We start from the raw sequence: 25,674 nt of genomic DNA on the forward strand, positions 1-25,674 counted from the left end.
GAGACTTGTGGTTAACGATTCAGACATGTCGAAAAGGGGTTCACGCCACATGTAAGCAGTGGCCATGGAGTCTGGGGATATAACTCTAAAGCGCATGCCCAAAACTGGTAATTACCGCGAAATACGAAAAAAATTATAAATTTGGCGCAATTTGATGCATAATACATGAGATTTGGATATTGTTTGGGTTCGGGAAATGGGACTCGGAAGTTTACGCGCTGGTGATTTTGTCTTCGCTGGTTCTTCTCGCGTTGACAGTAGATGCACAAATTGCATTAATCGAAGTGTATTCAAACCTGTTTCTTTTTCTTTTTAATTTTTTAGATTTTTTTTCATCGAACTGATCTTTTTTTAATCAGCTATCTCATATATTCCTTATCGAAGAAGCCTGATCAAGAGCCAAACGACGAAAGTGCTGATTCTGTGATTGCAGGAATCGTGGAAAAAATATTGAGGGAATCTGAGATTCGCGGAGTTGCCATAACTTCCAGAATTCTCACCGTCTTCAGAAAAAAGATTTCTCTCCTCCATTCAGCGTTCAAGAAAGCGTCAAAAAGTGGGGGGAAGACTATAAAGAAGCTTATTGATTCGTGGAAGGCAAAAAAACTACTCCTTCAAAATTTTCTATCATAAGCTTGAAAACAACTCATTAATTGAGGAAAACCAACAGCTTCGTGGGCAGAAAAGGAAAACTGAACTGGATTTAGCTGCAGAGCAGGCAAAGAGATTAAAAATTGAGCAGGAGCTTGAAGATGTTGTTTGGGATTCGGAAAACAGAAAAGAACAATGCATATGAAACTATTTCATTGGTAGAAGAGGGAGAATTACAACTACTGGAAATAGAGCCAAAAGAACAAGATATTGATGACATCAATATGTGGGTTTACTTGAAGGACAAATTCAATATATCTAATGAAGCTTGGCATGAGTTGGCCATGAAGTGTAAAGACGTGCCCACAAAATATAAAATATGCAAACACCTAGATAATCTAAATGCCGATTGGAATCTGAGAAGTACACCAGGGGAGGCAGAGGGACTTCAGATTTCTTTCAGGGAGAGTCTTGAGGAACAGATAAAAAGGCTGCAGAAAAATGGAGTATTGGACAAGGTTACTACTATTAAAGTAAAGCTCAGTGGTGATGGTACCAACACTGGGAAAAGGCTTAAACTTGAAAATGTCACATATACAATTTTGAATGAAAAGGATGCAGCAATGAATGAAAGGGGGACTATGTTCTAGCAATAATTACGACAACAGAGAACTATAACAATCTTAAAGAAAGCCTTGCTGATATAAATAATGAAATGTCAAATCTAAAAGAAATAACTGTAAATATAGTCATAAGTATAGTATTGAGTATTTTTTGGGTGGAGACTGGAAGTTTCTAGCCTGTGTTTGTTGCAAATCAAATTTTGCTTGTATTTGGTGTAAGAGCCCAAGAAGTGAAAGGTTTGACATCAGCAAAAAGTGGTCTATAACTGACAAATCTTTTTGGGCAAGAGACTCACAAGAAATAGGTAAGTATGCAAAATCTAATGAATGTACGAGATCCTCACAGCTAAGAACACTACTGAAACGAGTAGTTGAAAATAGGACTTGAAACAAATTCAGGCCTATACGGGATTTGAAGCCATGACCCCTGTGATACCGATGCAGCGCTCAACCAACTGAGCTAACAAGCCAACTGGGAGCTGGTCAATATGTTGGGTCCAAATATACCATCCAAGTGATGAATAATGATTTTAGATATATCAAAACTCATATATTTGCACTGTGGTGAAGAAACGAATGTAAGAGATCCTCGCAGCTAAGAACACTACTGGAACGAGTAGTTGAAAATAGGACGAATATATGAATTTTCTTCAATGTGGTGCAAATATATGAATTTTCATATATCTAAAATCATTATTCATCACTATGCCAAATCTAAGTAATACAATTGTAAAACCAATCCGTTATTTGATTTTCTTCCTATTGACCATGTAATAATTGATACACTATTTATACACATTTATTTTTGAGAATATCTGATAATTTAATCGAAATTCTGATCAGGGAACTTTGCAGAAAAGATGCCATTGAAGAGGGTTTTGTCAAAATAGGTATAGACATATGGCCGGGTATGAGAAATTTGTAAAAGAACTTGGAATTAATTTTTAATGGAAAATCAATAGGGACACCAAGAAGTTGGAGTATAGAGACCTTACTGGACCTGAAAAACTCTTGCTTTTTCAACATATTAATTTTCACTTACTATTACCAGAGTTTCATTATGTGGACAAGCTGTGAGCCCTTTGGGGTAATTTCATAGATATTATAGGTGATCTTAAACTTAATTACACTTCAGATGATGCTATCTCTAACCTCGAAGACAAAATCAAAAAATGGTTTCAAAAATTCTTAGACCTTTACCAAGCAAAAGATGTAACACCATATATGTATTCCTTGTATGCTCATGTGCCTGAATTTTTATAGCTATACCAAAATTTAGAATATTACACCCAGCAAGGTATGGAGAAGTACAATAACACTGTATCAAAGGACTACTTAAGGTCATCTGATCGTAGAGGGGTTTCTGCATTAAAGCAACTGTTCTTGAAAAAACACAGAATACAGGTTTTGGAAGCTGCTGGTTTGGAAAGGGTGAAGGAAAGCTACAACTGTGGAAACTGTTCAACTTCTGGCCATACCATCAAAACATGTACTGCAAAATACAGCAGTTGTGATGCTCCTACTTTCTGAGCACATCTTGTTAAAATAGATGGAAGCCAAGAAGTGATTTAATCAATCAGTAATCATATAATATATTAATGTATTAAAGGAGTGTATTACCCAATAACTGTTAGTAGAAGTTGTGTCGAATAATTTGCTATGCCTGTGGAATATGTTTCTTGTATACAGTATTCAAGGAGTCTTTTTCAAAAATATTACTGCAATGATTACAAGAGAATCACAGACTGAAATACATGGGTCATTTATAACCACGTGTTTACATTTTATGTGGTAATTCACATGCAAGTAAAAAAATTCTTTGACATCAACTATTCATAGATACAGAAAAATCAATAAACATGTGCTAAATCAAATATATTAATGATGGACCACATTTTTGTATCCATATCTGTTGCCATCTCCACGGACAAATGTAAAAAACGACTTGATGTCCGTCTTCGATTTCAGATCTCACGTATTTATCGCCAATTAACTTAAATTCCACTTAGGAGTTTCTTTTTGTCAACCAAAATCTCAAAGTTCCTGGTACAACATGAGCAAAATCACCGTTTTCATTCATGATCCGCTCATTCCACTTTGTGCCGATATAATAACCCAGAGTTTCACTAGAAAGAACTTCATATATTAATCTAATACGGTTTATTCCTCTGATATTTTTTGGACGAAATCCTTCCAAGACTTTTATAGAAAACGTCGTCATCGACTTGAATTTCATACGAACTTCTGGATCCTCTATGCGCCCTAAGTACAACTTTCGCTTGATCTCCCTGTAAACACGTTCACAAAAAGCTTAAAGGCGATCTCTAAAGGAATCATCGGTTGGTCGTGACATCGGTTCCAATCGCATTACCTACCTCGGAATCTACAAAATCAATGGATTCATCTGATTCCATGCCGGATTCAAACGTATAGAACTGTTTTGTCCAGAATTATTTTCACAAGCCCTTCAAATTCATAGGAGGAAACGCAGAAGGTCTTTTGAGACAACGTGACAAGGTAAAAATAACTGACCAATCAGAGGCCTATTTAAACAAAAGCGGTGGTTCAAAACAAAAATAAACGACCGCGTTGTATCAAGGTCGGAAATGGGCCTTTAATACTTCGCTACAGAGCTACGGCTTACGAGGAAACACTTAAAGTTGAAGGCGCATAGAAAACGTTGATCACCATGAAAGCCCAGTCGGTTAGAGCAGTGTTATGTGTGAACAAGGGTGAGATACTTAAAAGAAGTAATTAAATAACAAAACCTGATCTAGATTCCAATGAGTCGAGGCACAACCCAATTTCCGGGAATTAAAGTATGGACGACGCAGACGACGATTCATTAATAATTGAAAACCTACTTTAGTCGCTTTTAACTATAGAGAGGTTCCCGGGATATCACTACTCGATTTTCAACCAAACGAAGCGAGTTATGGTTGAAAAACTTGACTGCAATGCATATTGTGATCTTCGAAACAAATCCAGTGCCCAATTAGAACTCTAGGAGTGCTATAAATCTGGGATTTTCGCTGGTGTGGTCGACATCCTTAACTGTCGAAATGCAATAGTTTTTCTTGTACCTTCTCTGCTCCTCATAACACATACATACACTTCACTTACATGTGTTACGGTCTGGATAGTCAGAGGATTCAGTCTCCGTCTGCGAAACAAGGAGGGGTTCAAGGCACCCTCATATATGCCAATATCTCTAAGAGTTTTGCATTTGGGAATATTAAACCGGAAACTTGTGGTTTGAAGGGGAATCCCCGAATCTTATCCACAGAAAGTCACATAAAGCAACCAAAAGACTGCGTCCGTGACTGATGTGTTTGTTTCTTTCGGTGAGTTTTTCGCTATTAACTGTGGTTGGCGTAAGTGAAGTTAGGGTAAAGTTTCCTTCTCTAAGAACAATATAAAATTCACAGATAGAAAGAATTCCATAACCTACTAAACCTGTGTTGACGGAAATTAAACACGGCAATATGGACAGTGTCGTAATGGCAATATAATTCGTTTACCAAGCCAAAAATATTTTTTGGAAAGTTCTGGCCGGAGTTAAGTATATCCAGTTTTAAATAAGACTCTGAAGTATATTGGATGCTTTCCATTTTAACCGCCAACGAAACATGTTCCACATATTGCTCGAAGGGTTTTAATAATAAACTGAATGTGAATTGGCATCGTTATCTCAATTTATGCTTAAAATATGACTTAAGAGGTTTAAACACTGAATTCTGCGCCAGTATAGTAAAAGTGTCGACAACAAGATCGTAGGATTGTAGAGATGTGATCCTGTTCAGTAAAGTTCCCGAAAACGAAATTATCAAGACGTTCATTAGCTACATCGACCTACTGGCTTCCAGTGACTTAATATGACATCATTGTCTTGATTTGTTCACTCCTGTGTAGTGTGGCTAATTTATACAAAAAAAATATGTATTTGCATATTTTTTTTCGGTTTATGTGGTCAACCAAGTTTATCCGGCGTTATCCGGCGAGAAATTTATATAAACAAGAGGAAAAAATACACTAGAAAGTTTGCACACCGTGTCGTTCCTTTGGCCCGCACGATTATATGTATGTACGATTATCATTAACATGAGTTTGTCAACGGTTTGATTTAAAGTTAACTAAGTGTTTGTAAAATGTTCCGTAATTGAGTTTTTCACAAAAAGTGACCATGCGGAACCCAATTTTGTTTCATCTTCTTACTCTAAACCAGAACGTCATCTGCAACATCCTCTGTACACTGAACTGGGTTTGTGCCTGACAAGACAAAAAGAAGCAAATGTATGATGTGCATTTTTTTTATCTATAACATTTTTAACGAATTACGCCGGTAACGTGTTGTCCACTAGAATTATTTCAAAAGATTGAAGAAAATGGCGTATGGTAGTTAAGTTGCTGGCATGATTTCAGAGATTTCAGAGAGGAAAGCGAAGAAAATGAAGATTTATCGATGGGTTCTTCCAATCAATAACTTGAGAAATAGTCCAAAATTCTCCCTCAGATTAAAAATATTCGTCACGCAAACAAACTGATGGCTCTTACCTTCAAACCAGTGGTGCTCAACAGGACCTAGTTTATTCTGATAATTCGGCCCGAGGATATACTGGTATCGCCACAAAAATAAAGAGAAACACAACTGTACGATTCCCAATGGGCATCGAGACATCCTTCTGAAAACGTGACGATTAATGGGCATTATTCTCTTCTGACAAAGGTGCCAACTAAAGGGCAGTGTCTGTTCTTCGTTTTTCTCAGGCAGTCATCTCATGCCCTCAAGTAGACAAATAGTTGGACTGCACTCAGCCGGTGTGCGCACTCTGATTGCGTTGCATCATGGTCGTAAAATAAAAAGCGAGTCATTACGATCCTGTCGCGGTCGAGTGAACATCTCTGGTGGCAGCAAGATAGCCTGAATGAACGTGGAATATAATGGGGATTCACTGTCTGTTGCCGCTCCTTCGAAAGTGTTTGCGGTCCTGCGCAACTCCTGTTATTCGTCCGTGACAAATTTATTGTTAGGAGGCGACTGAAGAGATTCAGAAAGAATCGAAACTGCAGCCTTACCCAAGAATCTATTCATTTGGCAGCAGTTACACGCGTGGTAACGTTGTGAATTTACTTTTGTTGCTATCGTAGTCGAGCAGATTTGAACCGTCGAATTCATATCAGTTTACCTGGCATCGTTTTTGTATCTACTTGCACCAGACTTGTAAGAATAAAGTTCATACAACAACCAACAGCTTTCAGCTTCAATATAAATGCCGTGTGAATAATATCAAATTCACGAGTTATTTAACGGGGAATCGACTCTTGACATGCAAACGTATTACAGTGACAGCGACCTTCTAATACACGACCTATTTTTCAAGTCATACACTTAAAGGAGTAAATACGGGATTCGCGAAAGAAATGACAGAAAAGAAATGGGGAAATGACACCTTAAAACTAATCCTTATCATCACTTCGCAAACGAAAGTAATTAAAAGATATCCTAGTAACAGCTGAGCTTTCAGGTCAGAAGATTTAAAAGCGCAAGCGAATGGCAGGAGTCGCACAAGCCTATCAACACCTTTTAATTAACTGCCTCTTGCTTTCCGGCTTTGGTTGAAGAAGGATCAAAGCGGCCATCCAAATCTTTGAAAGGCTCCAAATTAAGACGTACATCAAATTTGACCTTCTCGAAAACCGGTCTCAAATTACATACTAAAAAACAGTGCTTGCGTTTGTCTTTGAGAGCCATAGAATACGCGACAAATACGTACAAAAACTACTTTTACACATTCAAAATAAATCAAAGTACATTTACCTATGGTGAAAGGGAAAAGGAACGGTCTAACTTTTACGGAATGTTCAGTCAAAGTTTGCCGAATTCTACTGCTTTCACCGCCATATTGAAAATAGAGCTACCACAATGCAATCGGAGTGCGCACACCGCCTGGACTGCACTGATACCCTGTGATCAGCCAATTACAAAAAATACCTACCGTGTTGTGATTGGTCGCTTGTTTCTCATTAGCACTGCTTGCGTCAGTGCATTGTTGAAAAAGCTCAAAACTCGCTGTTATAATGTTTTTTTGGGCCGATTTTTCTCTCTTTCTCTCTGTCTTTTCTTTTTTCTTTTTCTTTTTTGCTGCGCGAGGGAATTCGCTGATAAGGAGGGACTGCCCTTAGTCTGGGAAGTGTGAAATCATAGCTCCCATTTCTGAGATCCCAATCAATTTTACGTTTAGGGACACGTTTAGGTGGGAGCAATACATGACCAGTGTCTTTGCAATTGATGACCGTAGTAAACAAATCCATGCCCTATTCATTATTACGTTATTGAGGCGTGGACGCAATTTACAGTGTTTGCTTCCACAAGGTGCTAAATTGTTAGATGTGTATTGAGAACAGTCCCTTCACTAAGAAACTTCCATGAAATGATGGCCCGAAGTTATCTCTAGCGAGTAAGGCTCCACTGGCTACGGGCTACGTTGAGAAAAAAAATGTTGTGAAAGCCGAAAAAAAAGAAAAAAAATTTGAACAAAATTGCAGCACTTTGGTCCCAGAGCAACCTGAGCGTGTACAATTTTCCCTTTTCCATCCTGACACAAAATTGTTTAGTGAAATGAACACGATTGGAATGCTTGTGAAAAATTTAAAATACGGTACGCATATTTCATGTTCAAAAGTTTGACAAAACCGAAAAGCAAGAAATCTCTCGGTCTTCATAACAACTGCGCCAAATTAATTGTTTATTAGACTGTAAATTGTAAGAAGGGAATTTGAGAAGAGTCCTAAGCGCTTTCCACATTCCCTGGATGGCGTCCAGTTCCGAGTACGTAAACATTGCACTCGCTTGACCCGACGCCTCAAACGCTTTGTTTAACTCACCCCCAGCTGACAGAAAACTCCTGTAAACCCAGGCGAGACTGATCGAGACGCCAAACAATCACGCTATTTACAAACACTTTATCCCGTCTGGTGTAGTTTCCACGGCTTGGGTTTTACATCATAGCGAACTCATCTTATAAATTCCAATTACAGTGAAAGCCGGCAAGGAAAGTTGATAAATCATGGGCAGGTGTTTGCGTTCTTGCTGCGGTAAAGTCTTGCACTTCATTCGCAGAAACCTGCTTCTCCACCTCCTTATTTCGGGAGTAATCGTCAGCTTCACTACCGGTTCTTTGGTAAGAAAGAGCGTGATGGAAATCGAAGACCCAGAAAAGAAAGCTACTACCATCATGTTGATTAGATTTCCGGGTGAGCTCTTCATGAACATGCTGAAGTTGCTGATCTTGCCGCTGATTGTTACAAGTTTGATCACCGCCTTGGCCACGCTGGACTCCAAAGCCATTGGACGAATCGGTCGTCGAACTGTACTTTACTACATGGGAACTATTCTGATCGCTGTGCTTCTTGGAATCGTCTTGGTCCTTTCTATACGCCCGGGAGAACGCAGCAAACCTAGTGGAACCCACGAAATTCTCTGGAGACCTTATCGTGGTCTCGATTCGCTTCTCGATCTTTTGAGGTGAGCTTTGATTATGAATTGATATTTGTCATATTAATGACAATTGTCAAGTCTGTTGGAAATGGCGACAGTGCAAAATTAATCTGTTATTCCTTGTTATTCCAAGCATACTGTGTGTCACTGTGAGCAATATTTTTAAGTAATTAGGCGCAGAATTGCAAATTATTCCTTTCACTTGGTTATACTAGAAAGGTCTGAAGTACTTTTGTTTCCATTTTAAAACTACTTTCGCTCAGTTCCGTCGATAATCAATTCCGTTGATGATTTCCGTGACAGTGCATCAAGATTCCATGAAAGGGTAGATCACTAACACAACCGTTTGGCTTGAAAAACAATAGCCACCATTTTGGAGGGATACGAAGTGCAAATGACTTTGTCTTATGTTGACAGCCATAAATTCAGTTGACGACAATAACATAACATAATATATTATATCTGTTTCAAGAATATTCCACTTAAGATGGGCGTCATAACATGAGGTCTGTTCAAGTCAAGTCAAGTCAAATTGTTTGTAACTCACATGAATATTTACGGAGATGAAAATGTTTGTAGAATTGGGTCAACATATAAATGCAAACATGAAACATGAAACATGAAACATGAAACATGAAACAATGACAAAAAATATACATAATTCCACGACTCATTGTAACTGTAGTATAAAATGATAAACTTTTTAAACAACCCTTAGTAAAACGGCGAATGAGAACGAATGTAGGTTACATCTTTCGGTCAAGGACCCTTGAGAAAATTTAATAAAGCTTATCTGTCTACAATTTTTTATTATTCTGATGTTACAACACCGGGGATTCTACCGGCAGGGACTGTGATGGAGTCAAACAATTTCAATTCATATTTGCGTACAATGATTGTTAGTGCCTTACTGACCATGTATCTTATCACTAAATCACTTTTCCCATATCAGTAATAAGGGCGGCGTCAGAAAAGGGGCTTGATTTCACTGGGCGCGAGTTTTTTCTCTCGTATCATAGTTTTCGTCTTTTGCGAGGATCAGCTTCATCTGTCACGCCCGTCATCAACTGGTACTAAGGGTGTCAAGTTTACCTTGAGATTCCTGTTTGGTTACGTTTTAAATAGCCAACGGCCTACACCTTTACACTGTCTGGGCAAATAACTCGCAATTTATCGTTGTGATCTTAGGAAGGCAATTTTTGTCTTTAAGAAAGCTTTTTTCTTTCGATACCAAGGGGATATATATTAGCAAATTTACCCAAACCCAGAGTTGGCTATTTCATTCGGCCAAAGATTAAGAGAAGATAATTAACAATGACCTTAAGAATATTCCGTCTCATAAAGCCACTGGACTAGATAGCTTCACTGTTCGCATACTTTCGTATTTTGAAAGGAAGAAATCAGGGAGCGGAGAGGGGAGATCAAGGCGTTCCATTCCACCAAGTGTACTTTTGACGGCCGCACCAGCATTCTCGCCTAAAGAAAACGATTCTCTTGTTTGTGGAAATCACCTTGACAACACTGATTTCCCCGCGGAAAACCATCGTAATATTATTAAGGCTACCTTCAAATCGAGGTCAGCCTTCATACAGGCGCCTCGGACAACAGACTTCCGCCAGATAGGCTATCGATAATAAACTTTAAAGAAACTAAAGTATCTTAAAACTTGGACTAGGAGCCTTTTGTCTCTTCATTTTTTTTTTTGATTCCCAATTATTGCATTACAGGAGCTGCTTTCCAGTGAACCTTGTTGAGGCAACTTTCATACAGGTTAGTGGTTTCTAAATTAGTCCTCAACCGCTGGAACATTCCATAGATTTGCTGGCAAATAAAGGAAAGCTACCGAAAATCGTTTTTTTTTTTCAGTTTGAATTCCGCAGTGTCTCCAATTTAAAACGAGATAGTCTTTGTTCTCGAGGTGGTGGAAGAAGAGGGGGATCATTTAGAAAATTGAAGCCAAACATGGCGGGGGGGGGGGGCTCATATTAGAGAGTGGGGCTTACCAGAGAGGGAGGCTGCTTAAAACGTTTCTGGGTTTTTTTGTTCAGTTCTGAACGGAGCAGCTTTTACTCACTTTATTTCTTGTGTAACCCCTTCTTATAGACTGTTAAAAGCTATTCTATACCTTCACTCAGGAAATCCCATTCCTTTCGTACATCTTTGACATGAAAAAGTTTACCCATTTGGCAGGGTACCCTTGTAAAGTCTAATGAACATGGCGAGTTCCACCCCCCAGGACTTGTGTGTTTGAATTTTTTTTTTTTTTCGTGGTTAATCTTTACTGTCAGAAACGTACCAAATACAAGACTGTCGACCCCGTTGTTAAAGAATACAATGAGACAATTAGGAACGGGACTCACAATTACACAGTTCTGAAGGAAGAGGAACTAGCTCCGGGATCATCGATGGTTCCCGCGGGACTCGAAATTGCTTCCCGAAATATGAACGTCCTTGGGTTGGTTGTGTTTTCCATTGTGTTTGGTATCGTGTTGGGGCGCGTTGGAAAACGTGGATTGCCCATGAAAGCCTTCATTGAGTCGCTGAACGAAATCATCATGAAAATGGTATCATTAGTCATGTGGTAAGATATTCATCGCAATGACTAAAGTAATGAGTCGCAATGAATGAAAATAAAGAAGACTATGCTAGGTTGTAGATCGCTAAAGGCCTGGGAAAGAGGAGAGGAAGGACATGCCAGCAAGAATTGTTCAAAAGCCGGTATCGGGATTTTAGATCTTAATATAATTGTTTGCTGATTATCAAAATGGCCGCTTCGCGTTTTGTCCATCATGTTACCGAGGAAGTGATAAACACGACAGGAAAGAATTCAAATTCCGAGGAGTACAAAAGATGCTACTAAGTTTGGCCTGACACTTCTTAAAACTAAGATAAGATGTTCCTTTTTCTGATTGAATTAAATAAATAAGCTTGTCAAATTCTAGTGGAAATTGGCTGGCCAAAAAATTGTATTTTTTATTACTGCACGAGAACTTGAAAATCATAAAGCCACAACAGTAAATCAAAGGATGATGAGCATCATCAGAATTTCGCTGAGGAAAGTGATGAGTGGTATCCGTGGTGGTTGGAAATTTTTGACGGATTTTGACCAAAACAAACAGGAAAGTCGAACATCACCTTTTTTAAGCTGTTTGATTTCAACGCTAATCGTCACCTTTTTTTCACCAGGCTCTCTCCGATTGGAACCTGTAGTTTGATAATTGCTAACTATGTCGGCATGCATGATAGTCATTATGCATTGAAAATGCTGGGGTATATTATGGGTACCGCCATAGCTGGTCTTCTCTGCCACGGCTTTATTATTTTGCCGCTGGTTTATTTGATCTTCACGAGGAAAAACCCGATTATTTACATCAAAAATATGTTGGATGCCATATTAACAGCGTACGGTACAGATTCCAGGTCGGTGTCATAATTATTTCTGTGTTTTTTGGAGGGCTCTTAACCCTTCGATTCATGCATGACGAACATCTAATTTCTTCTTACAAGATCACCCCTGAATCAAACATTAAGGTCAGGAGAATAAAGCAGATGATCACAGACTGAAGAAGTGTTTGATTTTCAAACAGATTCTTCTTACACGCACCATAGGAAATGTATATAAAACAGTATGGAGAATATGCATATTGATGTCAGGGTGTTAAGGGTCAAGTTGTAAATCCCTTGTGCGTCGGTCGATTACATAGGGTGCGTTTCCATTCCAGCGACTCCAAGATTGTCATACGTGTTTGTTGTAAGCGGCGTCCCAGAAATCCTTTAGCTGATTGAAATGATTCCTTCTGTTACCACTTGCCCATGTATTGTTGAGTCGGGTTTGATGGGCAGTTCTACAGCTTCCGAAAGGCGGAACTTCGAGAAATCTTGTTTGCGAGGTCGTCGGTATCACTTTGATTGGAAAGACCCTGGAATCAGAGTTGCCGACGTTGAACTTCTGTCGTTAAGGGAGCACAGCTTGTGCAGTCTTAAATCTCGGTTTTAGGAAAATAGGCATGTTAACTATCCTCATCCCCAGTATAAATCGTCTGTAGACAATATTTTTAGAACGTCTAATTGTATAAAGCCCATTATCATAAAGTCCATCATCATTTTCCCACCCCTGAAAGGCGGGAAAAGCGATTCGGTTTTGTTCAAGCGTAGTCATGCTGCCTTTTATACTGGTGAGAAAAATAGCAACACCAGTAAAAGAGGTTTCTTTTCTGAGAAAGTCTATTTTTATAAACAGATTCCATTAAGGTACATGAATGAAGGCAGACTAAGTATTACTGAAGGTGAATTGAAGCCAGTATTCCAAACAAAATTACAGATTACTGTATGTGCGCGAGAAGAGGCGTTTCCTATTTCTTTTCTTAAAAACTTCCAACTATCACGTCTTTAATTCAGCGCTGCCACTTTGCCAACGACCATGAGATGTGTGGAGCAGAACAATCACGTAGACAAACGTATCAGTCGCTTCGTTCTACCGTTGGGTGCCACAGTTAATATGGACGGAACCGTGTTGTACGAAGGCGTTTGTGTTCTCTGCATCGCGCAGCTTCACGGAATCAGCCTTGGGGCAGGACAAGTTATTATTATCATGTAAGTACATTGCCTCTCTGAGGCTAAAGAAACATATCTTCTCTCACCAAAATGTGTATTGGGTGCCTGTAAAAAACGCTCTGCATAAAAAACTTGATTTAAGAAACTCTTGTGTAACCAAAGTGGACTCAAGAATAGCAGGGTAATTTAGTGATATTAAATGAGTTGATAATGTAAATTGGCCACCGTGAAGAGTTTCAAAGCTGACGTTTCGAACGTTAGGCCTTCGTCAGAGCGATAGCCGTGAAACGCTCCGTCACGGTTGTGTCATGAAAACCATGTGATCCCCCAAAATCCTGCAACCCCCCAAATCCCGGCGATAAATACTGACTGGATCCTTACTGCTAATCATCAGAACTGATAAAGAAGTACTGTGGATGAAATATTGAAAATTCAAAATCCATTTGCAAAACAATTTAAGGTGGATTTCCAAATGGTAGTCGTCTGCAAAGAACAGATTATGTCGCTAGTAAGTTGGTAAATCATCATGCTGGTTCACGGCTATAAATTTGAAAGTAAAGATTCCGTATGTTAAGTGATGGCTTAAATTTTCAAAAATCAGAACTGATTACCTTATTTCCCTCTTTGGTCGCGTGCCTGGCAATTTTGTTCGCTCTTTGAAGTACTCAGCAGCTGAGCGGAACTAAATAGAGGAGCTCTGCGTTCGTTTTCGCCGCTCCAGCGCCTTTACTTTAATAGAGGGCCCGTAAAGCCGGCCATGCCACGCTGATGTTGGCTACTACCCTACATCAATCTTAACTGCTAATGAGTGTGTCAGTGGGATCTGTTCTCCTTTGTTTCATTCGGTAAGCCTCTTCCAGGCATTTTAAAATTTATTTGAAAAAACGTCATGGTATGAGTGGGAAAAATGGAAGAATAAAAAGAGGAGAGCATCTCTATCCAGTCTCGTTCCGTTCACCTTTTTCTTATTTTTAATTCATCTGTTTCGCGTTGCGTCTCTGTTTGATTAATCAATGCTTCGAATAGGCAAAAGGGCGCTGGTAAGTTATGTTTCTGTCATTTTTTTTCATCATTTAGATTGACATCTATGACTGGGGCGGCAAATCCGTCTGCAGGCCTGGTTACCATGCTGATTGTGTTACAGTCTGCTAATCTCCCCACCAGTGACGTTGCTCTTCTTTGGGCAGTGGACTGGTTCATGTAAGACCAGAGATATCAGCGTTTATTAGAGTATTTTAAACTATGAGTTTCATTTTACTCTACGCATAATTCTTGTTCGTCCTCAATGTTTAAGGGGCTCCATATTTTTAACTTATCCAGTATATATTTATATGAAGGGTCCTGAAAGCGCTCCCGTCTTGTCTCTTCAATCTTTCATTCCTTCATTCATTTATTTATTCGATAATTCTTCCATCTGTTCATTCTTTCATACATTCATAATTTCATTTATTCATTCATCTATTTCGCTTCAAACGGAGTTTCATTTCTTGATCTTCATTGTTTGCTTTTCAAGGGATCGAATCCGTACTGTTGTAAATGTTCTTGGGGATGCAATCGGCGCTGGTATAGTTGGACACCTGTCACGTGATGAACTGAAGAACGCTGACCAAGCAGGCATGGAAGAAGGTGGACAGGGAGATAGATGTACAGTCTGAAGGACGTCGCTTTGTTAAAAAAGACCCAGATCAGAACTACTCACCAGGAATGACCAGCTTTGAGAGGTCCTCAGAGGAGTTGATCAAGAATCTGAAAGGAGACAATGACAAAGAGGACCTTGGGAAAGACACATCTCACGATTCAGAGCGACAACCAGAATCCACAGGGTAAACCAACATGTGGCAGGTCTCGTCTGGGCATGGATCTGCCCACTTCTATGAGGAAAAAGTCAATTTGACTGAATACTACAATGACGGCAAAAAACAAACAATGGAATATGTAATAAAAGCCATTAAGTCGTTCACTCCTCGCAATAAAACTCGATCAGCTCACCTGTTGTCCAGTAACAGTCTATCAGTTATTGCCCTCGCAAGGCCGTAGTATAACCAACCGGGCACCATAAAACACTCAGCACAAGTATAACCAGGTAATTGTCTTAAGCAAACCAGCGAATCAAACAAAATAAGTCCATGATTCAAGACTGCAATTAACCCGACAGATTCAGAATCCATTCATCGCATGATGAGAGATGATCGACAGACTGCCTGGCGCAATCTCTAGACGCACTTAAACAATAAGATCGTTTAATTATGTGTATACTAAAACAGTGCCTAACGTTGAAGGCGCGCTCTGATTCGCTATTCACCGAGCAACGCGCGCAGGAATATATTGCAATTTGTAAAAAAATATTGTAATCGATGCCGGAACTTGAAATGAGTTAAAATCACCCTTTTGCTATATATATATATATATATATATATATATATATATATATATATATATATATATATATTATCTCATTGTTTTAGTATATACTCAGAAACAACTATTCACCTTACCGCTTCGCAGCTCGGTATAAATATCCACCATAAGTCACCTCCATTTCGGTGAGTAGTTGTCAAAAGATTAAGAAAAAAGATAGTTAAAATAGAAATCGTCCCTACTCTAGTTTTTAAGACAAGGCCCGAAGTGTATTGACACTCTGAACCGATATTTATTCACGCCCGAAACATTTCCTTCCGAAATATCTTTTATGGCTTGTCACGGTTGGCGGGTGAACTGAAATAAACGTGAGATTCACTTAGCCTCCACAAACTCTACGTGTTCACGAAAACACTGCGTCTCTCTTATGCCACCCAAATGAATTGACTAAAAAAAGATTTAATCAAAGACACTGAAAACCAATCACGTCCAAAAACTCTAACCTTGACATTGGAAACTGACGTGAACAATTTTCGCGTACCTTTTGTTTGTTTTCGCCGAGTTTTAGTTGTTTTTGAGCTTTCGATCGCGTAAATTTGTTACCCCTTTGTTTGGAATTTTACGAATATTCGGAGGTTTCATTTTTATAGCCAAATATTGTGGTTCATTTAACAAGTTTATACATATTTTCTACGAAGTTTGGATTCCAGCCTCTTTTTTTCGTAACTTGATTTTTTACAGTCATTAGCTTTACACTATTCATGTAAGCAGTCAACAGATGTTGGCTAAATATTGATAGACTTATAATAGATCAAAAGACACTCTTAAACGACCCTGGCATTTGTGAAGGAGGAGTGGATCACATATCAAATTGAGAGGGCAACCTTTCCACTGGAAAAGGACTTGCTCCATAAAATGCAGGCTTAAGTCATAATGAGCCTTGAGACTCGTTTAACCCTCCACTGAATTACACAAAATACAAACAGTACGTGGGATCATCTTATTTATAAGAAACATAACACAATACTTCTTTGACATTAGCGACGCAAATGAAATAACTAATGGCACGAGCCAGCCAATAACGGCGAAAATGAGTTAGTCCGATACATAAATCTTGCCCTTTGACCTATGCCGATTGTCCAAGTAAACATCATTGCAAATGTAGGAGAGGTCAATCGGAACGAAATGAGAGATAAAGTAGCCACCTCCACTTGGACCCTTTTTGTTTGAAATTTGGCCGAATATTGAAAAAGATTTAAGCGTGAACAAGCAGCAAAATATACACCATGGGATGAAGTTCGTGCAACTCTCTCGAAAAGAAAGGTGATTGGTGTAACTTTTTTTTTATAATCATGCATAAGACTCAAAGCTCCACATCAACTTTTTAAGCACAAGTATATTTCGTCAATTTCCATAGGAATTACAATCAAATCAAAAAGTACTGTGAGACTCAGACAGCTGTGGACACCAAATATTTTTTTAAGTGATATGTGTTTCAAGGTAAATTCTTGGTGTCGGGAAACTTAACCGCAAATGACAACGGTGATAATTTTGGTAGTTTGGGGATTGTTTGCGCATTTTGAACTTGACGTTGATAGTTTACTACACAACTGACCTGTCAGATTCAAATCAAAATGTTCAGCGTTTGCTGAGTTTCAAAGGAAGACCTTTAGATGTTTTACAGTTTATTCCTGTATATGTTGTCTGTATTTAAATGAAAAGGGGTTTTTTTTCTTTTTACTGCAGACATAAATTACTCCAATTAGTGCAACCAGAAGAACAGCTCCAGTAATCGATATCATCAGAATAGCTACCAGCTTCCAAGATCTAAAGCAGTCAAGAGGATGATAAAATAAATTTAGTAGTTCCTTACAATTATATCGGTAGGTTATAAAATAGGATGGACAGGATATGGATGGATTGCCCCAACTCGAGGCGTTGTGGAGGGTATTAGGAGGGAAGGGAAGGGGGGAGGAGTAAGGGGGAAGGGGAAGGGAAAGGGTAAAGGAGGAAAAGGGAAGAGGGGAAAGGGAAAAATGGAAGGGGGAGTAGGAAAAAGGAGGAGGGGAAGGAGGAATAGGGAGGGGGAAGGAAAGGGGGAAAGGGAGAAATGGAAGGGGGGAGGAGGAAAAAGGAGGAGGGGAAGGGGGAATAGGGAGGGGGAAGGAAAGGGGGAAAGGGAGAAATGGAAGGGGGGAGGAGGAAAAAGGAGGAGGGGAAGGAGGAATAGGGAGGGGGAAGGAAAGGGGGAAAGGGGAAGAGGGGAAAGGGAGAAATGGAAGGGGGGAGGGGGAAAAGGGTAGAGGGGAAGGGGGGAACTGACTCTTAAACTTTTTTTTTGGTTGATGTTTCGCAAATTCCTCGATAATTTTTTTTCCTAAGATCAACGCTATATTTTCTCTCCCTTTATTAGAGAAAAAGTTTTCAAGGGCAGCGTGTCCTCATTTGTTAGTTTGCTTGTTTGTTTTAGAGCTATTTGTATCATATGCTGCTATTCTTGGTGATGAGAAAAAGGACGAGGAAACTAGAAAATGAAAGAAAACACCTTAAGTAAGAGGAACGAAACCTGTCTTAATAAATGGAATGGGATGGCGTCGTTTACCACTGCTCTAAGGTTTGATTGTCGATGTTCTCACTGAAAATAATGGAAACAGATGAAGTCAACTCACCCACAACTCACGGCCTTTGTTACACTCCTTGTTGCACTACGAAGGAACCGGCACACGCGAGATTCTGGGAAATCAGCGCACAGCAGATGTTGAATTTGCCTTAAAGACGAAACATGAAAACGTTAACCATGAAAATTGCGCATTCCTCTAAAGTTATTCACAATGCTCCTTCCTTAGGAGGCATACGATGTAAGAGAATTAATTACATTTGCGTCATTAATGGTCACCATATAACGAACTTAAGCAAACCGTCCTCTGCAAAACAACAACGTGAAATCATCGGAGCTTGCACGGTGTGGAAAGGGAAACCCCAACGGCAAATTATTTAAGTTTGGATTTGGAGCTCAACGCTGCCCAAATACGTTATGCTGAGGTTAAGGCGTGGCGCTGAAAGAGGCGGCAAACATGTCTAGCTATTTTTGCAATTCTAACTAACAATATAGATCATTTTTTTAAGCCCACGTCTTCCTCGGCGTTGCTATCTGGACCGCTTAAGGTTCCTTTTGATGGTAATACCACGACAAACAAAGGAGTTAGAACAATGTTACAAGAACTTTAAAAAAAAACCGGTTTTTAAGCCCAATTTTGATCTATTGAAGTAGTCCTATTATAATTATTCGCTTGTTGTGCCTCAACAGGAGAGAATCCTCTCTTGGCCCCAACCATACAAATAGATAAAAACGCAGTAATTCAGTTGTCTTTTGCTACAAAAACTCTGTTATCGGTCATAAATTCTGGAGATGTAGCTTTGTTACGGCTTTGAAATTTTATAAAGCTCTTCTTTTGAGGAGCACCGGTTTTCATGGACTTGGAAGTGCTATCATGTAAGAAGGATACTTGGAATTAGAAAGACAATGGCCTAAAATGAGAGGTATACCTTCCCCCCTTTGAGGACCACACCCATTTCACTCCATTTTAAAGTTATACTTACTCCGGGTCATCTGTTATGTAGCGACCGTAATAATTTACTGCTTAATCTAATCATGATGAAATGTAGGAGTCTTGCCATCCCTTTGAAATTTTTATAAAGCTCTTCTCCACTGGAGCCTGAAAAGTCGCAATGAGTGCTGGGTTTCATAGAATCGGTATCGCTATCTCATGAGAATTCGACTGGGAATTAGACAAAAACTGAGAATTAGGTCATGCCCCTTTAGAACCACACCCGTTTTACTCTGTTCCATTTAGGAGGGTATACTTACGCCGGGTCATCGAGGCAAGTCGTTTTTATGCCTCTTTTGTTAGCATCCTCCTCCATCTCTTTGATCGAGCCATTGCCACAAACCTCCCTGTGTTATTTGTCAGATAAAAGATATTATCTATCCTAATTAATAATTTTTGTAAAAAGCTCATTGTTAAATCATGTCTGGCTAACAGTTCAATTTCACATATTAAAACAAAAAGAAAAATCAAAGAGCTGATTCACGAATAGAATGACTGGAATGTCTTTGTCTATGCTAAAAATGCTACGAGGAGGCTGCACTAGAACCAGACAAAATACCCAGGGGCAGATCCAGTGGAAAGGCTGAGGTTTCGGGGGACTGACATCGAAATTCTTACAAATTTTTCTTAGCTTGAAATACTTAAAAAGATTACATGTCCTGAAAGTTACTAAGTTTATTTAGGTATTAGAGTAGAACAAATATGGAGAAAAAGCCCTTTTTGTCTTCTGAAATAACGTTTGGATTTTCCCCCTCAGTCAAAATTTCCTAGATCTGTCCTTAGTTCCCATCTCCCGCCCAAACTCCCTAATAACACTGGATCGGTTACATCTTTGATTATCACTGGGAAATTAAATAGGGGGGCTGAAACGACACTACCCCTTAGGTTACGTGAAATCTAAGGGAAAGATTCACCGTAGGGGGGAAGCCACTTGGGAGAGATTTCTCATCATGTTAGTTTGGATAACACTGAAAGACGGAAAAGCGAATCTATCATTAGATGAAGGCCCGTGAAAACTTTTATAAACAATCCTAACAATAGCTTTTTTGTACAAAGTCCAGTTTAGTAATAAGTTTCGGTAAAACTGTCATGAAGCGCACACCAGATAATGAAAGTAGATAATTGAAAATCAACTTACAAAACGGGACCACCGATATTATGGACCACTAAAATTTTCAGCTCAATGACATTGCTTTTGTTAAGGTTTGGAAGCTCCATACTTCCAAAGAAACTGAAACAGAAAAAAAGGATTGAACCATTGTACAACGATTTAAAAGGAAATTAAATATTTAACGATTAAAGAAAATCAAAACATTTATCTTGGGAGAGGACGGAAGGAACTGACACGTTTGGGTCGAAAACTGAGGATTAATCTTAAAATGACGTATCCTAACAAACGGAGGCCGAGAGAGCTACGCCGCGACGCCTCATATTTATTTTCTATATTTTTTTACTTTTCGGTCTCATGATATCATGCATGAAAGAGAATTTTTGAAAGAAATGTCAGACCCTTCATTAATAAGGAAACAGTTTACTTCGTTCTTGAGTAAGCAGCTGGTGTCCCGTTAATTAACCGCGATCCGTTGACCAAGACATGAGAGATTCCACTGGCTTTCTCTGCAAACTAGTACATTGAATGATAACAAGAGGATATCAGCTTGGATTTACATGATGCATAAAAGCAATGGTAGCTGGATGTACTGACTGACTGAGATTATTTTAAAAGTGAACACTTGAAGCGAAAACGCACAAAAAAACAGTGAGCTTCTTGCTCAAAGCCCCTTTTTAAAGGGCCTTAAGATACCTTTAGATCACGCGAACTTATCTGTAACATGAGGCCTAATTAACAATTATCACACGAGCGCCCGCTGGATATGAGTTGATAGATAGTCAACTTTATTTTGTCAACTTCATTTTATTCACGTGTATACTTACCATATCTGTAGAGCATGGTATAATGGTTCATAACTCATGATGGCTAAGCCAATAAAAACTCTTGAATTGCATTATCCAATGATCCAGTTTTTAAAATAATAGGGGGTAGCTTAACCCTTTAACCCCAGAGAGTGACGAGCATCTAATTTCTCCCAACAGTATCACTCCCTGAATAAACGTTAAGGTCATGAGAATAAAGGAAAGGACTTCGCGAGGTCATGTAATTCTCGATTATCACGCAAGTTCTCCTTATATGTAACATAGGAAGCGTATAGTGAATATTATGGAGAATTAACCAACTGATGTTAAGGTGTAAAGAGTGAATGTGGGCCTAATAAACTGGCGGCCGCAAAAGCAAAATCACCACGAATGGCTACATAAACAAACTCGAATAGCCAACTTTTAAAATGTGTTATTCGGGAATTTCCAGTTAGCCGATCTATGTCATCTCACATATATACAGCGCTCATACGAAAAATGTCGAACAACCAAACAAAGCTTACTCTTCCTGAAGCTAAGCCCCAAAATGCTTTGAAGTGACTGCAATTTGGACAGGAATCGTAGTTAATACCATCAGATGACTTATTTTTTGAACCACACCAAGTTAAGCCATTCATCATCCATCTGTTTGCAAAACAAAAAGGTTTCAAATCAATGTTTATTGATTCTAAGCCAACAAGAGACTTAAACGATGACTCTTCTGTCATATGTTTTGAAGGAGCGAAAATATTTTCTCCTATCTCTCTAAATACGGAATAGTTAATGACGAGTGCAACGGATTTATATTTTCATAATCATTTCTTTAATTCTGAGTATGGAAGTTTGTCATGCCATGAAAAAGCAAATCACTCTTTAACCTATTTAGATTACAGACGCTGTCCAGAGGTGTTAGATGAGAACTAATTAAACAATTAAGTTTTTAATGTAAACCATTACTTATTTTACTTATCGCAAAACTAAAACAATTTCACCTCACTCAACACACATAATTTTCTTTCTCCCTGTTATAGTAATTTAGTACATGTAGCAGAAAGTCATTATTCCACATATTTTCCTCCTTTTTTATTGGCTAAAACCCTGCCAAGGGACCAACAAAAACTGCTTATTAAGCAAATAATGACTGCGCATGTTTAATACCGCCAAAATGAAAAATTGTATTCTGCTTGTGCGTAGTTGTTTGAGTATGATTGGGTACCAGGAAATCTCTACGGAAGCTTCTTTCTGGAGAGGTTGGGACGGGGGAAGGGGAGAGACAAAAATGGACGTAACATGAAAAGGAAAAGAATTTGTAATGTGGGGCTTAAGAGACTCTGACGGTAAATACACTAACATCTGAGCTTACTTACCCTGCCATTGTATCTTCTAATGTAGTCAGCCTGGAGTTAAAGTCCGAGTATTCGTGAGCTTCTTTGTAGGTTCCTGACCAAAAGAGACTCTAATACGAAAACATCGGTGGAAGACAAATTAGGGCGAATGTTCCTTATCACCTTATTTGAAGTTACTGTTTATTCCTTTACTGATAGAGTTAATGATTTTATTATCATTGTTTACACTCTAAAGTGAAGGAAGTAAAAGTATGTCGATGCTTGACAGTTACTTCTAATTTTCATTCAGTCTTTGCCTTTCATTAAACTGTAGGGAACCATTCTATCTTACCGACTTTTGTGCTGCGTATCTACTTGTAAACAAACTCAGAGGCCATCGAATATTGCAGCCTTGGTGTTTAGCGCGTGCGAAATATCCTTGTTGACGCACCAAGAAAGAAAAGAAAAGAAGAACCATCGCATTATGCACAAAATAACTAGTAATTTCATAAAAGATGTATATGCTGCTGTAGCCAACACCAATTGCCAATTTATTGGGCTAAAAGTTAATTTACTTATATGCGATAAACACCATAGGAGCGTGCAAGGTTTCAGTTATTTACTAATTAGCATATAATGTCACGCAGTCCACTAGCGGCACGTATGTCACTTGGAGCTTTCAGTTACGTTGCATTAACGGCCACGCTTTGAATGCGGAAAAATGAAACTCAGTTCTGAATTAAAATATTCATCGCGTCAAACGATCACCTGTCGATGTCGAATCGAAATATTTGAGAGATAAATAGGTAGACATGGTAACTAAAAAAAAAAAGCTGCTAATGTAGTTACGAGTTGCTTTTTCCCTCGATCCAGGAAAAAGGTCTCCCACTGTTTTCGACTTGAGAATACAAACTATCTTTGCCTGTTCTCTTACACAAATTCACTATACTGGCGGATTGTTAGCGTGAATTCAAGTTTTAAGTTGTTAAGTTCTCCATCAATGTTCCTGATTAATTTACGTAAACAGTAACACTGTGCGACAACTTGTCCGAATCATCCAACTGAATCGAATGAAGTTAGTTAGTGATAAAATTAAGTCAGCAGTCAGATTTTCGTAATTGCGGTTTGGGAGCGTGTCTCTTTTCCATCTTACCTTATCCCTTTTGACAATGTCCATTCCAACTTCATCAAAGAAAGGTTCATAATCAGAGAAATTCGTTGCACACGGGTCCTTGAAGGCGAATGCATTGTGAAATGTTTCCCATAATTTCGAACAGTTCTTGGGGGTGACCTCGGACGTCTTTTGCCGTTGAAAGTCCCAGCATCTACCGAGGACAATTTCCTTTAAATATCTCGCCGAGCCATGCGATGATATTGAATGTAAGGAAACTAAAATCACTAGCATCCATAAAACAATTTTCATGGCCATTCTAATGTCTGACCGTCTGTACTCTCACTGCACTTGCGATTTCATGCTAAATGGGTTTCATAGAGACAAACAGGAAATACTTTTATTTATAGATCCAAACGTCACGCCTCTTGTTTCATGCTTTACGAATTCCTGCTTGAGTTGAGGAGGCGTGGGGCATATAACGTAATTTGAACTGTGTCCTTCTGCAATGCGTTGTTTTGGCTTTAGTCGTTATTACGAAATTGTTAACCGTGAATTGAGATCACAAGAGTCCCTTAATTGTGAAATTTCGATGAAACGATATCCCAAAGATATGTCCCGTCTCTTGTATTGTCTTAATATCCACGTAGCCCCTTATTTTTTAAAAAAATTATATCAAAATACTAGATAGATTAAAAAAACAGACCAAACGTCATCCTTGAATGATCCTGAAATTTGTGAACGAGGATAAATTAAAGTCACATATTTAAATTAATTAAGGAAGCTACATATTAATTAAAAAAATTACTAGCATCTTAGAATGCAGGCATGGTCATAATTGATTTGAGTCTCATTGAACCCTCCTTTAAAATAGACAGAATGCAAACTAACCGTCCATTTAAAATATATTAAAGTTCACACGGCAGCCAGGTGGGCAATCATACTTGGTTTGATGCTACTCTGGTTTACAGATTTAATGAATGTAACCGAAGAAGTTACAATTCATAGACCCAACGTTTTGACACTCCCGTCTAGTGCCTTCATCAGGAGTGATCTAAACGCTGCAACAAGAGGTCCTTTTTTATATGATCACTAATTAGCGGCCTTTTTTCTGGCAAGGTGTAAATAGGCGTCAGGGAGCAAACCGCCATCGTTACGATTTAAAGGAGTGTGTGGGCGGAGTTAATATGCCAAGCCTCCAAACAAAGGCGCTGGTGGTAACGCCGATTAGTGGTGATAATTTTAGAGTTATCCCACCCAATTGTATGGTTAGTTAGGCATGTGTGCTCCGATAAAGCTGAATTTTTGCAAAGGAAAACCGCTTTTTGGTGCTCTTTCAAACGCGTACCAAACTGACGTTTGGTCTAAAGGGGTAGATTTCTAAAGAAACTGTGGTGCTGCGTCGGTGGGAGAGTATAGCAGGTAATTTAGTGTTAACAACTGGGTTGAAAACGTAAATTAGCCACCGTAAAGAGTAAAAAAGCTGACGTTTCGAGCGTTAGCCCTTCGTCAGAGCGATTGGCGTTTGGTCTGTCCGATGGATTCGTTGTCACAGTCATTGCAAGGAATAGACTAAATGGCGTCGGTTCGTTGTCCTTTCGTGACAGGATCCTTAGGTTTGGCGAAAATATGCCCCAAAGTCTGAAAAGGTTTTTGAGCAACTTTAACGTTGTGGCTATTCAAAATTCTCTTGATGGGTTCCGTAACACTCTGAATGTAAGGAATAACAGCAAAACCAGTCGCTGGTTCCCTTTCATCAAGAGCGTTACAAGTTGTAACTGGTTTTTGGCAGTTACAGAGAAAGGTTTTTGTATAGCCATTTGCCTTTAGGACATTAGAAACACATTTCCTCTTCTCAGCCTTCGAATCGAGTGAAGATGGTAGATAGTCAGCCCTCCTAAGTAAAGTTTTGGCTACAGACTTTTTATGGCAAATAGGCTGAGAATCGAAAGCGAGGTATTTGTCGGTGTGGGTAGGTTTACGGTAGACACTTGTCTCTAAATTACCCTGAACTCCTCTGGACGCATTTAAATCAAGAAAGGGCAAATGTCTATCCTTTTCACGCTTAAGGGTGAATTGGATCGACGGCTCT

General features: G+C 39.0%; 2 protein-coding genes and 1 long non-coding RNA gene across 4 annotated transcripts; 1 reads left to right on the top strand and 2 right to left on the bottom strand.

Moving 5' to 3' along the window:
* Window positions 1-4,708: 4,708 nt before the first annotated feature.
* LOC149044354 (uncharacterized) lies at window positions 4,709-6,135 on the bottom strand. Its single transcript, XR_016187479.1, has 2 exons — window positions 5,769-6,135; window positions 4,709-5,483 (listed from the first exon to the last, which is right to left on the bottom strand). It is a non-coding gene; the product is annotated as an uncharacterized LOC149044354 (long non-coding RNA).
* A 1,975-nt stretch (window positions 6,136-8,110) lies between these two features.
* On the top strand, window positions 8,111-15,254 carry LOC149044355 (excitatory amino acid transporter 1-like). 2 transcript variants are annotated; one of them, XM_089208900.1, is made up of 7 exons: window positions 8,155-8,739; window positions 10,440-10,482; window positions 11,001-11,293; window positions 11,899-12,132; window positions 13,111-13,305; window positions 14,344-14,466; window positions 14,780-15,254. In XM_089208900.1, exons 1-7 carry the CDS (start codon window positions 8,282-8,284, stop codon window positions 14,919-14,921), a joined length of 1,488 nt encoding a protein of 495 aa, XP_089065026.1. In that variant the 5' UTR covers window positions 8,155-8,281; the 3' UTR covers window positions 14,922-15,254. The 2 variants fall into 2 exon arrangements, with proteins under 2 accessions (XP_089065027.1, XP_089065026.1); XM_089208901.1 differs by lacking the exon at window positions 11,899-12,132 and having other exon boundaries at window positions 8,111-8,739.
* Window positions 15,255-17,004: 1,750 nt separating this feature from the next.
* Window positions 17,005-24,629, bottom strand: LOC113675387 (ADP-ribosyl cyclase/cyclic ADP-ribose hydrolase). The gene is made up of 9 exons (XM_089208902.1): window positions 24,474-24,629; window positions 23,625-24,310; window positions 22,514-22,602; window positions 21,671-21,791; window positions 20,768-20,856; window positions 20,371-20,463; window positions 19,493-19,579; window positions 18,294-18,392; window positions 17,005-17,451 (listed from the first exon to the last, which is right to left on the bottom strand). Exons 2-9 carry the CDS (start codon window positions 23,898-23,900, stop codon window positions 17,310-17,312), a joined length of 996 nt encoding a protein of 331 aa, XP_089065028.1. The 5' UTR covers window positions 23,901-24,310; window positions 24,474-24,629; the 3' UTR covers window positions 17,005-17,309.
* Window positions 24,630-25,674: the final 1,045 nt, after the last annotated feature.

This window comes from Pocillopora damicornis, chromosome 6 (assembly GCF_964200805.1).
Source record: "Pocillopora damicornis chromosome 6, jaPocDami1.2, whole genome shotgun sequence".
Lineage (NCBI taxonomy): Eukaryota > Metazoa > Cnidaria > Anthozoa > Scleractinia > Pocilloporidae > Pocillopora > Pocillopora damicornis.

Excerpts from the sequence above, each read along its gene's own strand:
- LOC149044355 (XM_089208900.1), top strand. The coding sequence starts at position 8,282 with ATGGGCAGGTGTTTGCGTTCTTGCTGCGGTAAAGTCTTGCACTTCATT. Across the intron at positions 13,306-14,343 it reads GGACAAGTTATTATTATCAT|ATTGACATCTATGACTGGGG; the intron begins GTAAGTACATTG and ends TTCATCATTTAG. Across the intron at positions 14,467-14,779 it reads TGGGCAGTGGACTGGTTCAT|GGATCGAATCCGTACTGTTG; the intron begins GTAAGACCAGAG and ends TTGCTTTTCAAG.
- LOC113675387 (XM_089208902.1), bottom strand. The coding sequence starts at position 23,900 with ATGGCCATGAAAATTGTTTTATGGATGCTAGTGATTTTAGTTTCCTTA. Across the intron at positions 21,792-22,513 it reads TTAGAAGATACAATGGCAGG|ATGGATGATGAATGGCTTAA; the intron begins GTAAGTAAGCTC and ends TTTTGCAAACAG. Across the intron at positions 20,857-21,670 it reads GGGGCTTAGCTTCAGGAAGA|TTTGCAGAGAAAGCCAGTGG; the intron begins GTAAGCTTTGTT and ends TCAATGTACTAG.